The sequence below is a fragment of the Schistocerca piceifrons genome, chromosome 5 (assembly GCF_021461385.2).
Source record: "Schistocerca piceifrons isolate TAMUIC-IGC-003096 chromosome 5, iqSchPice1.1, whole genome shotgun sequence".
Lineage (NCBI taxonomy): Eukaryota > Metazoa > Arthropoda > Insecta > Orthoptera > Acrididae > Schistocerca > Schistocerca piceifrons.
In genome coordinates this window covers 77,016,888-77,031,833 of record NC_060142.1, presented here as the reverse complement: position 1 = coordinate 77,031,833, position 14,946 = coordinate 77,016,888, and the positions used below count along the sequence as shown (strand labels likewise).

General features: G+C 41.4%; 1 protein-coding gene across 1 annotated transcript in view; it reads left to right on the top strand.

Annotated features, from left to right (window-relative positions):
- The window catches only part of LOC124798243 (interleukin-1 receptor-associated kinase 1-like), a 151,768-nt gene that overhangs the window by 72,061 nt on the left and 64,761 nt on the right, over nt 1–14,946 (top strand). Inside the window, 3 exon segments of the mRNA XM_047261560.1 lie at nt 3,436–3,772; nt 6,138–6,319; nt 6,526–6,711. Coding sequence (XP_047117516.1) covers nt 3,436–3,772; nt 6,138–6,319; nt 6,526–6,711 — 705 coding nt within the window.

The window sequence follows — 14,946 nt, the reverse complement described above, 5'->3', positions numbered from 1 at the left end:
GTCCTGACAACCTCTAAGAGGCCTAAACCCACACTGATTTTCATCCAATTTGTCCTCAACTAATACTCTCACTTTCCTTTCAACAATACCTGAGAAGATTTTACCCACAACGCTGATCAAAGAGATACCTCTGTAGTTGTTAGAATCTTTTCTGCTTCCATGTTTAAAGATTGGCGTGATTACTGCTTTCGTCCAGTGTGATGGAACCTGTCCCGACTCCCACACCATTTCAGTTATCCTGTGTAGCCATTTAAGACCTGACATTCCACTGTATTTGATGAGTTCCGACTTAATTTCATCCACCCTAGCTGCTTTATTGCACTGCAATCTATTGACCATTTTCTCCACTTCCTCAAATGTGATCCTATTTCCATCATCATTCCTGTCCCATTGTACATCGAAATCTGAAACATTACTGATCGTATTTTCACCTACATTGAGCAACTCTTCAAAATATTTCCTCCATCTGCCCAAGGCATCAACAGGATTCACCAGCAGTTTTCCTGACCTGTCCAAAATACTTGTCATTTCCTTCTTACCTCCCTTTCGGAGACTGCTAATTACACTCCAGAATGGTTTTCCAGCAGCTTGACCCAAGGTCTCCAACCTGTTTCCAAAGTCTTCCCAAGATTTCTTCTTGGATGCTGTAATTATCTGTTCGGCTTTGTTTCTTTCTTCAACATAACTTTCTCTGTCTACCTGAGTTCTAGTGTGTAGCCATTTTTGATATGCCTTCTTTTTCCTTTTACAGGCTGCCTTGACTGTGTCATTCCACCAAGCTGTTTGCTTCATCCTACCTTTACACACTACTGTTCAAAGACATTCTTTGGCTACTTCTAGTACCGTGTCCTTGTACCTTGTACCTTTCCAGTGACTGCAATTGACTGCATTCAACTAACTGGTACCTTTCTGAGATCACTGTTATGTACTTGTGTCTGATTTCCCTATCCTGAAGTTTCTCCACTCTTATCCTCCTACACATGGACCTGACCTCCTGCACTTTCGGCCTCACAATACCAATTTCACTGCAGATTAAATAGTGATCAGTGTCATCAAAGAATCCCCTGAATACTCGTGTGTCCCTCACAGCCTTCCTGAATTCCTGATCTGTTATTATATAGTCAATGACAGATCTGGTTCCCCTACCTTCCCAAGTATACCGGTGAATGTTCTTATGTTTAAAAAAGGAGTTGGTGATTACTAAGCCCATACTGGCACAGAAATCCAGGAGTTGTTTCCTGTTCCTGTTGGCCTCCATATGCTCTCCAAATTTACCCATAACCTTTTCATACCCTTCTGTTCGATTTCCAATTCTGGCATTAAAATCACCCATGAGCAGAACACTGTCCTTGTCCTTTACTCGTAACAACTACATCACTGAGTGTGTTATAAAAACTATCCATCTTATCTTGATCTGTCCCTTCACAATGCAAATATACTGACACAATCCTAATTTTCTTGCTAGACACTGTCAAATCTATCCACATCAGTCGTTCGTTTACATACCTTATTGCAACTATGCTGGGTACCATTTCTTCCCTGATGAAAAGCCCTACACCTCATTGTGGTATTCCTGCTTTGACTCCTGACAGGTAGACCTTGTATTCTCCCATTTCCTCTTCTTTCTCACCCCTTACCCGACTGTCACTAACAGCTAAAACATCCAACCCCATCTTACTTGCAGCCTCTGCCAGCTCTACCTTCTTCCCAGAATAGCCCCCATTGATATTAATAGCTCCCCATCTTGTTACCGTTTGTTTACCAAGTCGTATCTTAGGAGTCCCTGGTTTGTCAATTAGAGGTGGGACTCCGTCACCTCCAAAGCTCCGAGGCATTTTGCTCTGATTGTTGCCAGCATCATATTTATAGTACCAGGGAAGCAGGTTGCTAGCCTTACTTGCCTCGGGTCCCATTGAGTTTTACCCCTAACGGTTGAGGGACTAACCGGTGGATTTGGTAGTCTTTGCCGTCTGAGCACAAAGGTGGCCACGACTCGGAATATGTCCGAGATGCCCAGCCTTATTCCAAACAAACTGGTATCCCGACTGTCAGGACCACTTACTTGGCCACTCATACGTTGCCCATGGTTCATGAACTAGGACATGATACCAGGAACCCACACCATGTTCCTCAAACTACTGGAATTCTGTGGCTGCTAACAGCAGCTCTGTTGGAGAAAACTGCTTTAGTTGCCATTTAACCTACATTTTATGTATACAACTGATTTCAATGTGTATTGTCAGCTGGAGTGCAACTGTCAGGAGTGAAAATATAATACCAAATTTCTTCAACTAATGATTTATATCTTTGAGTGAAAATGTTTTAATATATCCTAATGCCATCTTTGGCATAAATCTTTGTAATATGTTTGCAAATGATTCATAAATGAACAAAAATTGGTTCTGTAAATAAAAGATGGCATAATTTCTTACTGGAGCAATTTATTTCAACACACATTTGAAGCCAGCTGTTTTCTTCCAGTAGTACTTATTCCATTCCCATTACTGTGCATTGTAAAAAGTAAAGCGGACAGTAACCTGAGCAAGCACACATATAGTTTCTCAACTACCTCTGTGTGTGCTTTTTCAGTTTTTTATTTATTAACATGACCACAGAGAGGAGTTCCCCTTTTACTGACAAATGCACATTGCTTTCAAAATATGCAGAAAACTGCTGTGAGTAATGTAAAATAAATGTTTATTTAAATTGTTAACTAGATGAAAAACATAGAAACAAAATAAAGTCTTTCTCTCATAAGATATTATAGCAGTGGAAGACATGTTCAGTTGAATGAACAATAGTTGTTGCCTAAACTTAATTTTTATTTTTGATGGCAGATTTTTTTAGACGGACCTTTTTAGCTTAACCCATTTACTTTCATGTGAACTACAGGAACAAACTATCAAATACACTAAAATATTGAAAAGCAACTGAGGTTTGCTATTTTTATCAATTTTTTGTTTGCACAGAGACCTAAATTTTCTTTAAATGAAGCATAAATGTCAATGTAATAACCATTATAAACGGGCATATCTGTTACAAAAATGCTATTGAAAAACACACATTACATTAATCTGCAGCCATCTGGCATAGACAGGCATATAAGGAGATTAACATTTTGTGTGGAATTGTAAATCTTGTACACAAATTTTATTTCTCAGATGTTTTGTGTGTGTTTCTCAGTAATAATTTTGTGCCTGAAGTGTCTATATTAAATTTTTGATTAATATTTATACTTTATTTGAAGTAAGGCTTTGCTAATTAGAAGCTGGTAAAATGACTAACTTGTTTCTTAGCGTTGGTTTCTGTATGTTCAATAGTTTCTGCAAGTAGTTTCCTAGAGAAGAACTGAGCTGTCATAACAATTAATTTAATTTGCATATTGTGCTACTGTTCAAGAGCAGATTGATTTATCTCTTTTTATGTCATTCACAGCAAGCAAATTCCAGTGTTGCTGACAAGGACTTGCATGTTGGAATTCATAACCTGAATCTTCCATCTGAGGCAGCTAGGAGGCCTGCATCCAAACTTATCTTCCCACCTACCACTTCATCCTCAGAAGCCAAAGCACCAAACACAGTGGTGCAACAAACAGAACAATCAGGAAACATCTCCAATGACAACAATGAATATGCTACTGTGGAAGCAGGTGCTGTCAATGCGGGCAGCCCAGCTGTGAACACGCCTGCTGCACCTGAAGTTGCTGCAGCTGCTGAGCCAGAGAATAAGGACAGCAATGTTCCAGGGATAAATACACAGCGCAAAATGTCCAGTGAGTTCAGTAGCTACCTGTTATTTTTTGCATTATTTTCATCACTCAAACAAATATACATAAATGACCTTGTTGATAACATTGGAAGTTCACTGAGGCTTTTTGTGGATGATGCTGTGGTATATCAAGAGGTTGTAACAATGGAAAATTGCACTGAAATGCAGGAGGATCTGCAGCAAATTGACGCATAGTGCAGGGAATGGCAATTGAATCTCAATGTAGACAAGTGTTATGAGCTGCGAATAGATAGAAAGAAAGATCCCTTATCATTTAGCTACAATATAGCAGGTCAGCAACTGGAAGCAGTTAATTCCATAAATTATCTGGGAGTAGGCATTAGGAGTGATTTAAAATGGAATGATCATATAAAGTTGATCATCGGTAAAGTAGATGCCAGACCGAGATTCATTGGAAGAATCCTAAGAAAATGCAATCCAAAAACAAAGGAAGTAGGTTACAGTACACTTGTTCGCGAGCCCACTGCTTGAATATTGCTCAGCAGTGTGGGATCCGTACCAGATAGGGTTGATAGAAGAGATAGAGAAGATCCAATGGAGATCAGCGCGCTTCGTTACAGGATCATTTAGTGATTGCAAAAGCGTTACGGAGATGATAGATAAACTCCAGTGGAAGACTCTGCAGGAGAGTTGCTCAGTAGCTCGGTACGGGCCTTTGTTGAAGTTTTGAGAACATACCTTCACCAAGGAGTCAAGCAGTATATTGCTCCTTCCTACGTATATCTCGTGAAGAGACCATGAGGATAAAATCAGAGAGATTAGAGCCCACACAGAGGCATACTGACAATCTTTCTTTTCACAAACAATACGAGACTGGAATAGAAGGGAGAACCGATAGAGGTACTCAAGGTACCCTCCGCCACACACCGTCAGGTGACTTGCAGAGTATGGATGTAGATGTAGATGTAGACATGTACTGCCATTGTGTTTGTTACCCCAACAGCTAATTTTAAAAAAATATTTGGATCAGCTACAGCAGCAATGTTAAACAGTATTTCAGGCGTAATTGTAAATCAAGGTGCACACAGCAAAATGACTTTGATGTTGCATGTATCCAAGAATTTCTGTCAAAGTCAAGATGGTTTGGTTTCTTTCACTTTCAAAATATTAACATTTCTTTTAGATGTCTGTTATAATATTTGAAAGAACTGTTACCTGTCTTTAAATAGTACCATAATCATGACGTATGATTGTGAAGATTTCCTCACTTGAAGATTACATAATCATTGTCATAATGATTGTCGCCATTGTTGTTATCATGTTTGTCATTATCATCATTATCAGGAGGAGGAGGAGGAGGAGGAGGAGGAGGAGAAAAAGAAGAAGAAAGTACCACAGGAGGATGATAGTGATAGCAGTATTAAATTCAGAGTTGAACCCTTTTTGCAAGCTTATGATTCTGCATTTATTTGAGCATGCCGTTGCGCAGATTACATGACAATTAACATGTACTTGTCACAAGATCATATAAACTAAAGCATGTTCAGATATATTGAATCCATTATTTACCCACTGTACAGCCCTGCCACATTATATCTGATCTGTACAAGCCACCGTCTGTTCAGAGGGATTATAGGTAGTCTGCTATTGATAATTTAATTTTTTTCTCATCAGTGGTTTTCCAGTCTAAGCGGCACTCTTTTATGTGCCTACGTACCAAGATAGTCTGTGTATCAGGACAGAAGCAGTTTATCTCAGTGAAGGTTTGCTGACAATTCAGTTCTTTCCACATTATTCCTGTACGCAATTAGTAGGGTGCTTGGGAGCAGAATCACATGCTATTTGGAGAGATGCAGCCAGAGTAGTGACTGAGCGAACGTCTGGCCATCCTGATTTAGGTTTTCTGTGATTTCCCTAAGTCACTTCAGGCAAATGCCAGGATGGTTCCATTGAAAGGGTACTGCTGACTTCCTTCCCTAATCCGATGAGACTGATGACCTCGCTGTTTGGTCTTGTCCCCAAAATCAACCCAACCCAGAGTAGCGAGCAGGAGGCATTCATTCTCTCTGGACTCAGTTCTTGAGATGGAAAGATGTATTTTTCCTCCCTCCTGCTCCTTTCCTTCTTTCTGGACTGTGGTGTACACCAACTAAGCTGCGATAGCACCTCCAGTGGTAGGTGGCTGGTACACCTTCCATCCCCTGTGCATCCTGCATCAGAAATATACCCTTCATGTTTACTTCTCAAATCTCCTGTCTTTATTATACTGATAGTGTACACCCATTTCCCGTTCATCATGGAACCTGTACAAGTCTTTGCCATTATTATTATTATTATTATTATTCAGTTTGTGTTAGTAATGAGCTTTTCAAAACAAGTATTTCTTAATATGTTCTTTATTTGTGCAGATGCTTCAGATGTGTCATCAATTGCTGAATCCTGTGGCACCATACCTGATATTCCATACAAAGAGCTGATGGTTGCTACAAACGGTTGGGACAAACATACAATTCTTGGAAAGGGTGGATTTGGCACAGTGTTTAAAGGAATATGGAAAAATACACCTGTAGCAATCAAAAGACTTGAACAGGTAACTCGTGCAATCTCATTCGCCCCTTCCTCTCCCTTTCTTAAAATACTTCTTGTGTAAATCTCAGATATTAACGTTGTCCCACACTTAAGACAGAATGTGTACTGAAACTTAGAATAATTTTAATTAACTTATCAGTCCTATTATTCATTTACAATCCTCTGTATCATTATGGTTGCTGTACTAAATTTTCTCTATACTTACAGAGAACAGAATCTGATGAGAGTTACCAGGCTCAGATCGAGCAATCATTGCGTGAGCTGAGAGTTCTGAATGCATGCCGACATGACAACATATTACCTATTTATGGCTTCAGCATGGGTGGAGATGAGCCTTGTCTTGTGTACCAGTACATGCCTAATGGATCTGTTGAAGATCGTCTTCTTTGTCGAGTAAGTTGTGCTCTTTGTAATTACTCAAAAATTGCAGAAGTATTATTGTTCATACCTTGCAGTATGAGTAATTGGTAAATTGAAGACTTGTCAATCATTTGTATTCTTTTACATTCTGCTCTTCAGGTTGCATTTATAGAAAGAGAAAATTTTGATATGAAGTGTGTCAGTAAAGGCATTGAGTTGAGATGAAAAATCACACATTTTTGAGTGCTGCTGTGGACTCAGACTATTTATATCCCTCACACTTCAAATGAATGTGCTTTGCTTTTGGTGTAAACATTGTGGAACTGGTTTGCATTAAATTCTAGCCTCTGAAACCCTATCTACTTTGGAAAGACAAAAATGATGGTTATATTCATACTATAATACTGATTATTGCTAAAAAATTTTAAGTTTGTTCTCTCCCCTCCCCTCCCTCCCCTCCCTCCCCTCCCTCCCCTCCCTCCCCTCCCTCCCCTCCCTCCCCTCCCTCCCCTCCCTCCCCTCCCTCCCCTCCCTCCCCTCCCTCCCCTCCCTCCCCTCCCTCCCCTCCCTCCACTCCCTCCACTCCCTCCCCTCCCTCCACTCCCTCGCCTCCCCCGCCTCCCACCGCCTCCCACCGCCTCCCCCCGCCTCCCCCCGCCTCCCCCCGCCTCCCCCCGCCTCCCCCCGCCTCCCCCCCGCCTCCCCCCCGCCTCCCCCCCGCCTCCCCCCCGCCTCCCCCGCCTCACCCGCCTCACTCGCCTCACTGTTTTACTTGGCACAATGAAATGATTTCCTGGATCTAGTCGTACATCTCTGCTCACCCATCCTCCCATCAATTTGCTTCCTTGTGGTCCTCTGCGTTTTAGTACTGATCCTGTTTTCTTTGATAGGTAAAACATCAGTATTCTCCGCCGGACATCCAGAAGTGAGAGCTTCTCATTAGAGTTAGCAAATTGGTATGCACGCCATGTGTTTACTAGACAGATATCTAACGTCTGTGTGAATAATGGCCACCACCATTTCTTTGACCTTATCCTCGTCCTACAAAGTGATATCTGCTTGTCCAATAGATCTACGCCACCCATATGGGCATTGTATTCTTCAATGAGATGTGGCATTGTAACACATATTTCCTTTTTATTTGCCCATGAGTATCTTTTAGTAGAACTCAGATGAGTAATAGTACTGTAATTTATCGCTACACATGCTTGTTTGTTGTCACTCCATTTCACAACCAGAACTTTGTTCTCTTTGTCAAACATGTTGTCATAGAATCCTCATTCCTTTTCTTTTGCCATTCTTTTTGAGTCAATCAAAGGACATGCATTAGTTCGGATCTCTCTTATTGTTCCTGTAGCTTTCATTTTACTCTTCCCGAGTGTGATCAGTGTGTCTACACTGGTGAAAATGTTGCCAAAGAAAAGCTTATAATTCGGATACTCTGATTCTGGAATCATGCTGGTTAGTTCATTTATTACCCTTGCACCTAAAGGCTCCTGTTTGTTGTCAGTCTTGCCACAGTACGGCGAAAAATTATAAAGAAAGCCATTGAACTTCTAAGACACTGAATTTTATATCCAAATTTGATAGGCTTCCCCCTCAGGAACATTTTAGCTTAATGTCTGCCATAATAACATACCATCATTTCATCAGTTGAGAGTTCTGAATGAAATACACCAAATTTACCAAATTCCTTTTTCAGCATTTCAAAGTACAACTTCAGTTTGTACATCTTGTCATTTCTATCTATTTTGGAATTGTCACTGAGATGAATGAATCTCTTTATTTCCCAAAACCTATTTGTTGACGTGGAGTTGAAGACTAAAGGAACATCGACATCAGGAGCCTGTTCCCAGTACATATTCTCATGGGGATGCTTATAATAACCCCTCAGAAGTAGTATGCCAATAAATGATTTTAGTTCTCCTTTGGTTAGCAGAAAATTTATTTTGTTATGTTGGCATGCATAGATGTCACTTTGTTCAGTAATAGTATCAATTAGTTTCTTAGAAAAAGAATCCTCAAACACCTGGGGCACTGTCTTATTTGCCAGACATTCCGCAACATAACTTTTGTTGCTCTTCCCTTGTTCACTAGTGTTTGTGTATATTGGTTGACTCTTATACCACTTCAATTTAAATTTTTTTGTAGATAATGTACCACTTTCTGCTCCATCTCCTAACGCTTTCCTTCTTTTGGCTTCTAGAGGTACAACTGTAGCATTAGTTTCATCTCGGCTGGTTATGAGCTCTAAAGTACCGGCTACATCTTTTACAGCACATTTTCGTCAATATCTTCTTCATCTGTTATTACATCTGCATCAGGTGGAATAATCGCCAATTCTATGCCATCATCTTCATCGTCACTCTCTTGATGGTTCTCTATTTCTGCTGGAATTTCTTAAAGTGTAAGTCAACGCGGCATGTTTTTATTCTGTTGGAATCGTAAAATTCTAATAGAATATGAAAAAATACAGACATAAAGAACATAAAATGCAATTCTTCTCTTCAACAATAAATGATAGTGTAACATGCCATTGTCGCATTATTGGGATGCATAACATATATCGATGTTGCACTTACTTGAAAAAAATCTGAAGTATACTTAATCTTACACGGACACCCATATGTTCATAACAAACATGCCCAGACAACTAAATCACAGCTCATTGTCATCCAGGAACTACCAGCAGACATACAGTGTTGCCAAGTGCGAGAACAAAAAATTGGCAAGTTTATAATTTTCCTGACGTGAAGTACTTAGAAAAAAGTTATTTATTTTACATTTACAGGCATTATAGCAGCTAGTTGAACCTACAGGTGCAACAATAAAGGCTAAAAGCTCCATTGCTTATGTAGAAATAAGTAAAATATATGCGTCCCAAAAAAGGGACAATGGCCAGTAATGGGATAATAGTGCTGGGTGTGGCAGCAAGGGAAGTGAAAGTGAAAAGATAATAATAGTAGCAGTGTGTGTAACTGGGGCTGGCTGATTAGCAGAAACATAATGTGGCCCACTATGTCTCAAAAGAGAAGGCTCAGATCTTAGCCAAATAGGCCTGCAGCTGGTTTACACAAACAATTTCAATCTGACTCGCACAAAGACTCATGTCAAGTCATTTAAAAAAGAATGAAATAATGCCAGGTATTACCAGAAGTGGACATTAATGGCCATACATTCATTGAAACACTTTCTTTAACATTCCTTGAGGTCCAGCTGAATGAAAAGTTAAAATGAAACCAGTACTTAGGTAAACTATTACAAAAAGCTCAATTTGGCATATATTCCACTTAGAGGTATAGCAAATTCTGTTGACATCATGGCAAGAGGCTGGTTTATTTTACATATTTGTGCTCCTCTGGGACAGTTCATCTAAAGTAAATGAATCAGTTATGACAGAATGCAAAAGGAGTAATGGAGACCACTCACCAAATAGCAGAACCATTGAGTCGCCTACAGGCACATACAAAAGAGAATGAAAAGTTTGGCAGCTTTCAGAAGCAATCACATTGTGCCGGTTGGACACACACTGAGTTTCCGGTACCCATGTGCTGCACACCGAGACCATGCTGCTTCTGACACTGTTCCATTCCTCATTCAGAGCCTGGGCACCTACTGCCTCCCCTGAACTTGCTAGCTACTCATTCCCGACTTCTCCGAAGGTACAGGCACCTCACAGGATGTACTGTCTGCATTACTCCCCCACTCCCCCCCCCCTCCCCCCCCCCCCCCCCCACCACCACCACCACCACCACCACCACCACCACCACCCTCATCTTTCCTAGTTTTGGGCGACTTCAATGCCCATAACCTATTGTGGGTTGGAACAGAGGTCACTGGCCATCGTAAAGACATCAAAACTTCACTGTTACCACTCAACCTTTGGCTCTTGAACTCTGGTGCCCCCACACACTTCAGTGTGGCACATGGAACATATTCGGCCATTGATATCTCCTTTTACAGTCCTGGTCTTCTATCATCTGTCGACTGGAGGGTTCACAATGACCTGTGTGGTAGTGACCTCTTCCCGATTTTCATGTCCCTCCCTCAGCATTGCTCCCGTGCATACCTGCCCATGTGGATTCTCCATAATAGTGACTGGGATGGGTTCATCTCTGCTGTCATCCTTAGCTCCCCATCACAAAGCAGTATTGATGCTACTGTTCATCATACTATGGCAGCCTTCTTTTGGCAGTCAACCAAGCCATCCTCTCTTCCGGGGGATCACCCATCAGAGAACGGTACCCTGGTGACCCCAGAGATTGCTGTGGTCATTAGAGATTGTAAGTGGGCTCTCAAACAACATAAGCGGCACCCTTCAGCAAAGCACCTCATTTCTTTAAATGGCTCCGTGCCTGCATCCACTACTTCGTAAAAGCAAGAATCCAGGAAATGTTAAGTTTCCACCATTGGATCACGTACTTCTCCATCACAGATACAGGCAAAGATCAGACGACTCTACAGCTTCCATTCCCATGCAGGTATACCAAGTATTTCCTTAGATGGTGCCATTTATACTGATCCATTTATACTGATTTTTGCTGAGCATTACGCTTGTACATCTGCATCTAAGAACTACTATCCACACCTTTTGGCTCATAAATCAGCAGGTGGAGTGAATGCGCTTAGCTTTTACAACCCAGTACCTGGAGGCATATAGTGCCCTATTCAGTGAATGGGAACTCTCCAATGCTTTAGCCCATTGTCGTGTTGTGGCCCCAGTGCCAGACTGCATCCACAACCAAATGCTGAAACAGCTCTTAGTGAACTGCCAGATCACATCTTTCCTCTCTTCTATCAGATCTGGAACAAAGGTGAGTTCCTATCTGAGTGGTAAGAAAGTGCGATAGTTCCAGTATTGAAACTGGGTAAGAACCCTCTCAAGATGGACAGTTATGCTGAATGGTTATTGCTGAGTGTCACCTGCCATATGGAAGGTACAGTCATGGGCTCTCACTCACGACTTTCAGTGTTCAGTCATCAAGACTTGTGTCGTGCACTTCTTTTGCCATTGTATTGCCCACCTACACGCAGACTTTACCTAGCTGATCAATTACTTAATGTAGATGACACACACTGCAGGCTGTACACCTTCGTAGCTTTCCCTGAACATACAAATTACGGTGTTCTTTTCTCTGGAAGGGAGCTCCACCTCCACAGCAGTGACCCAGAACTGGGTTTATAACTTCTTCACGCTCCCAGTGTCTGTTTGGAACTGTAGCTTCCTCCACTGTCACCTCTGTTCAGGGAGACATCACTTCTGCCCCCCATGGCATTCGCCTTGAAGCCTCCTTTGGTCCAAAAGGTTGCAATTGACACCACGATTTTTCATTGCCTGTTCTTTGCTGTCCTTGAAAAGTGTCCAGGTTCGGAAGTAGTACTCAACAATGGCTCAGTAGTTGACGGACTGCGTACACACATGCATGATGCAGTTAACTCCACTCTCCACCATGTGGCTGCAATGATTTCACTACTGAATTGATGGCCATTAAATTAGCCCTTAGTCATGTTCGTTCTTGCACTGGCAAGAGTATCGCAATGTGCAGTGACTCCCTTAGCAGACTTCAGGTATAGACCATTGCTACTGTCATCACCGACTGGTTATGGCTATCCAGAGTCTTGTCTCTGACCTCCATCAAGCTAGGCAGCCAGTCCCTTTTCGGCTGGACCCCCAGTCGTGTTGTGATTTTGAGAAATGAACGTGATGACTGGTTGGCCAAGCTGGCCAGCAGGATGCTGATTCTGGAAATGGAGGTCCCAGAACTGGATACCTTTGGTCATTTATATGCCATTGATTGCTGGAAATCTGGAACTCAGATTGGTGTGTCCTGATCTCCCCATATAAAATGAGGACAATTGAGGAGACCAAGACCAGCGGCAATTGTCCCCAGTGTGTTTTTGCAGGGAATCCACCGTCCACTATAGACTCCACATTGACCATACTTGGCTGACCCATGGCCATACTCTCGTATGTGAGGGCCCTCCTCACTGCAATGCAAATCTCACCTGACAATGACCCACTTAGTTCATAGATCCGTAATTTGGCTGCTTTGAGGTGACAGCTTAATCCTCTTGACACAGTACCTCTGGTGCTAGCAGATATCGCCAACTCGGCTGAACTGGTGTTACATTTTGACCACAGAGGTGGTTTCTATTTACCCCTGTAAGGTAGGACTTTTTGGCTCATTGTCCACCTGAGGGGTTGGTGGGAGACCTCTTTTGCTGGGTGCTCAGCCTGGCCTCTACTCTTTCCACATTTTTCTTCTCTTTATTCTATTTCAGTTGATTTTTAGTGCCCTGTCTTGACTGATCTTTTTACTACTTGTCTGCGGTTTTTATTGTGTTAATTACACTTAGGCTTGCCAGGGGAATTTTGCCTTGTGCCTCCTTCCTTTGACACCTACTCCTGATTTGCCACTTGATTGATGACGGGACTGATTACCTTGCAGTTTAGTCTCATTCACTCCAAACCAAAGGTTTTTCCCAAAAGATAGCAAGCTTTCATTCTCTCTCTTGTGTGTGGCTGTCGGTTAATCAATGCTTCTGCTGTTTGGTGAATGGTCTTCTTTACTCCTATATTATAGAAAACTGCTATTACAGTGTTAATGATTTATGTGCACTGCAGTTCAAAAACAACTGCAATACCATTATTGTATCAAAAGAAAAATTCCACAAAATCTAATTTAATATGAAACATATTTTTGTTAAACAGTAGACAGTAAAAACTATGTACCTGTCGGTGCATGAAATGAAAATATATCTTGATCCAAACAATGTAATTTTACGAAAGATAAATAAATAAATAAAGTATTAATTTTGTAGAAGTAAGCAGTAAGAATATTATGCAAAATACGTAACTACACATCTTGCAGAGTCCTCTTCAAGGATCTTGTGATTTATTTCTTACCATCTGTTGAATAAATGCTGTTAGGTGATGTCCAAATGTACATGCTAACTTCATGTGAACTCGCTACAAAAATGGAACACGTACAAAATTGACACACAGAATAATCCATATAAGGTGATACAATATACACGCATGCTTTTACTCCATAAATTCATAAGCAAAATTTTAACAACAAAAATAATGAATTATTGACTGTATAATGTAAATGGATAGATAAAAAAAAAATCTACTCAACAAGCGGCGGCGGGAGAACACACACACACACACACACACACACACACACACACACACACACACACAGGTTTTACTTTTACAAGTTTTCGGAGCCAGTGGCTCCTCCTCCTGGGAGAAGGATTGAATTTGAAGGGGGAGTGTGAGGGAAAAGGACTGGAGAGATTTAGGAAAAATGATAGAGTTCAGAAAAAGTCACCCAGAACACTGGGTCACGGGAGACTTGCCAGATGGGATGAGAAGGAAAGATTGATTGTTGGGGACTGCACAGATGAGATTTGAAAACCTGATACCTTAAAGGTGGAAGGCAGGGTAATATGCAAAACAGAGACTATTACCCAAATCGTTGTGTATGAGTTAATAAGCATGAAAATCTAAGTGCAATTGTATGTAACAGATGTGGGAGGGGGGAAGGTGAAAAATAGACAAGTCACAAAATGGTAGATGTAGAAAACTAAAATGAAGAGAGGAATAGTTACTGCAAGAAATGATGAGATGGAAGGAATTAATGTAAATTAAGGCCAGTTGGGTGGCGAGAATCAAGGACATGTTGTAGCACTAGTTCCCATCTGTGAAGTTCTGAGAAGCTGGTGTCTGGGGAAAGCATCCAGATGCCATGTGTGGTGAAACAAGCATTGAGGTTATGATTGTCACTTTTTGGAGCATACTTTTGTAACAGGATATTGTGTTACCAGTATATGCCCTCTGCCTATGCCACTTCAATCTGACTGAGCGGTAGTTCATGCTGATGTAAAAGGCCAAACAGTGTTTACATAACAGCTGTTACAGGCTGGAATAGCTGGTGGTAAGGGGATGCATAGGGCAAGTCTTGCGCCAACGATGGTCACAGAGGGTAAGCCACCATAGGGTGGGGAGATGGTTGCAGAAGGAGCATATGGTCTGACAAGGATATTGCAGAGATTTGGAGGGTGATGAAAAGGTATTCTAGGTGTGGTGGCAAAACCTCAGACAGAATGGATCTGATTTCAGGCCACTATTTAAGAATCATGGCCTTGTTGAAGTAGCTGATTAATACATTCAAGATCAGGATAATACTGAGTGACAAGTGGTGTGCCCCAAGTTGTCTTTTCGAAGGGATCAGCAGTACCAGGATTGGATGTGATAGCCCA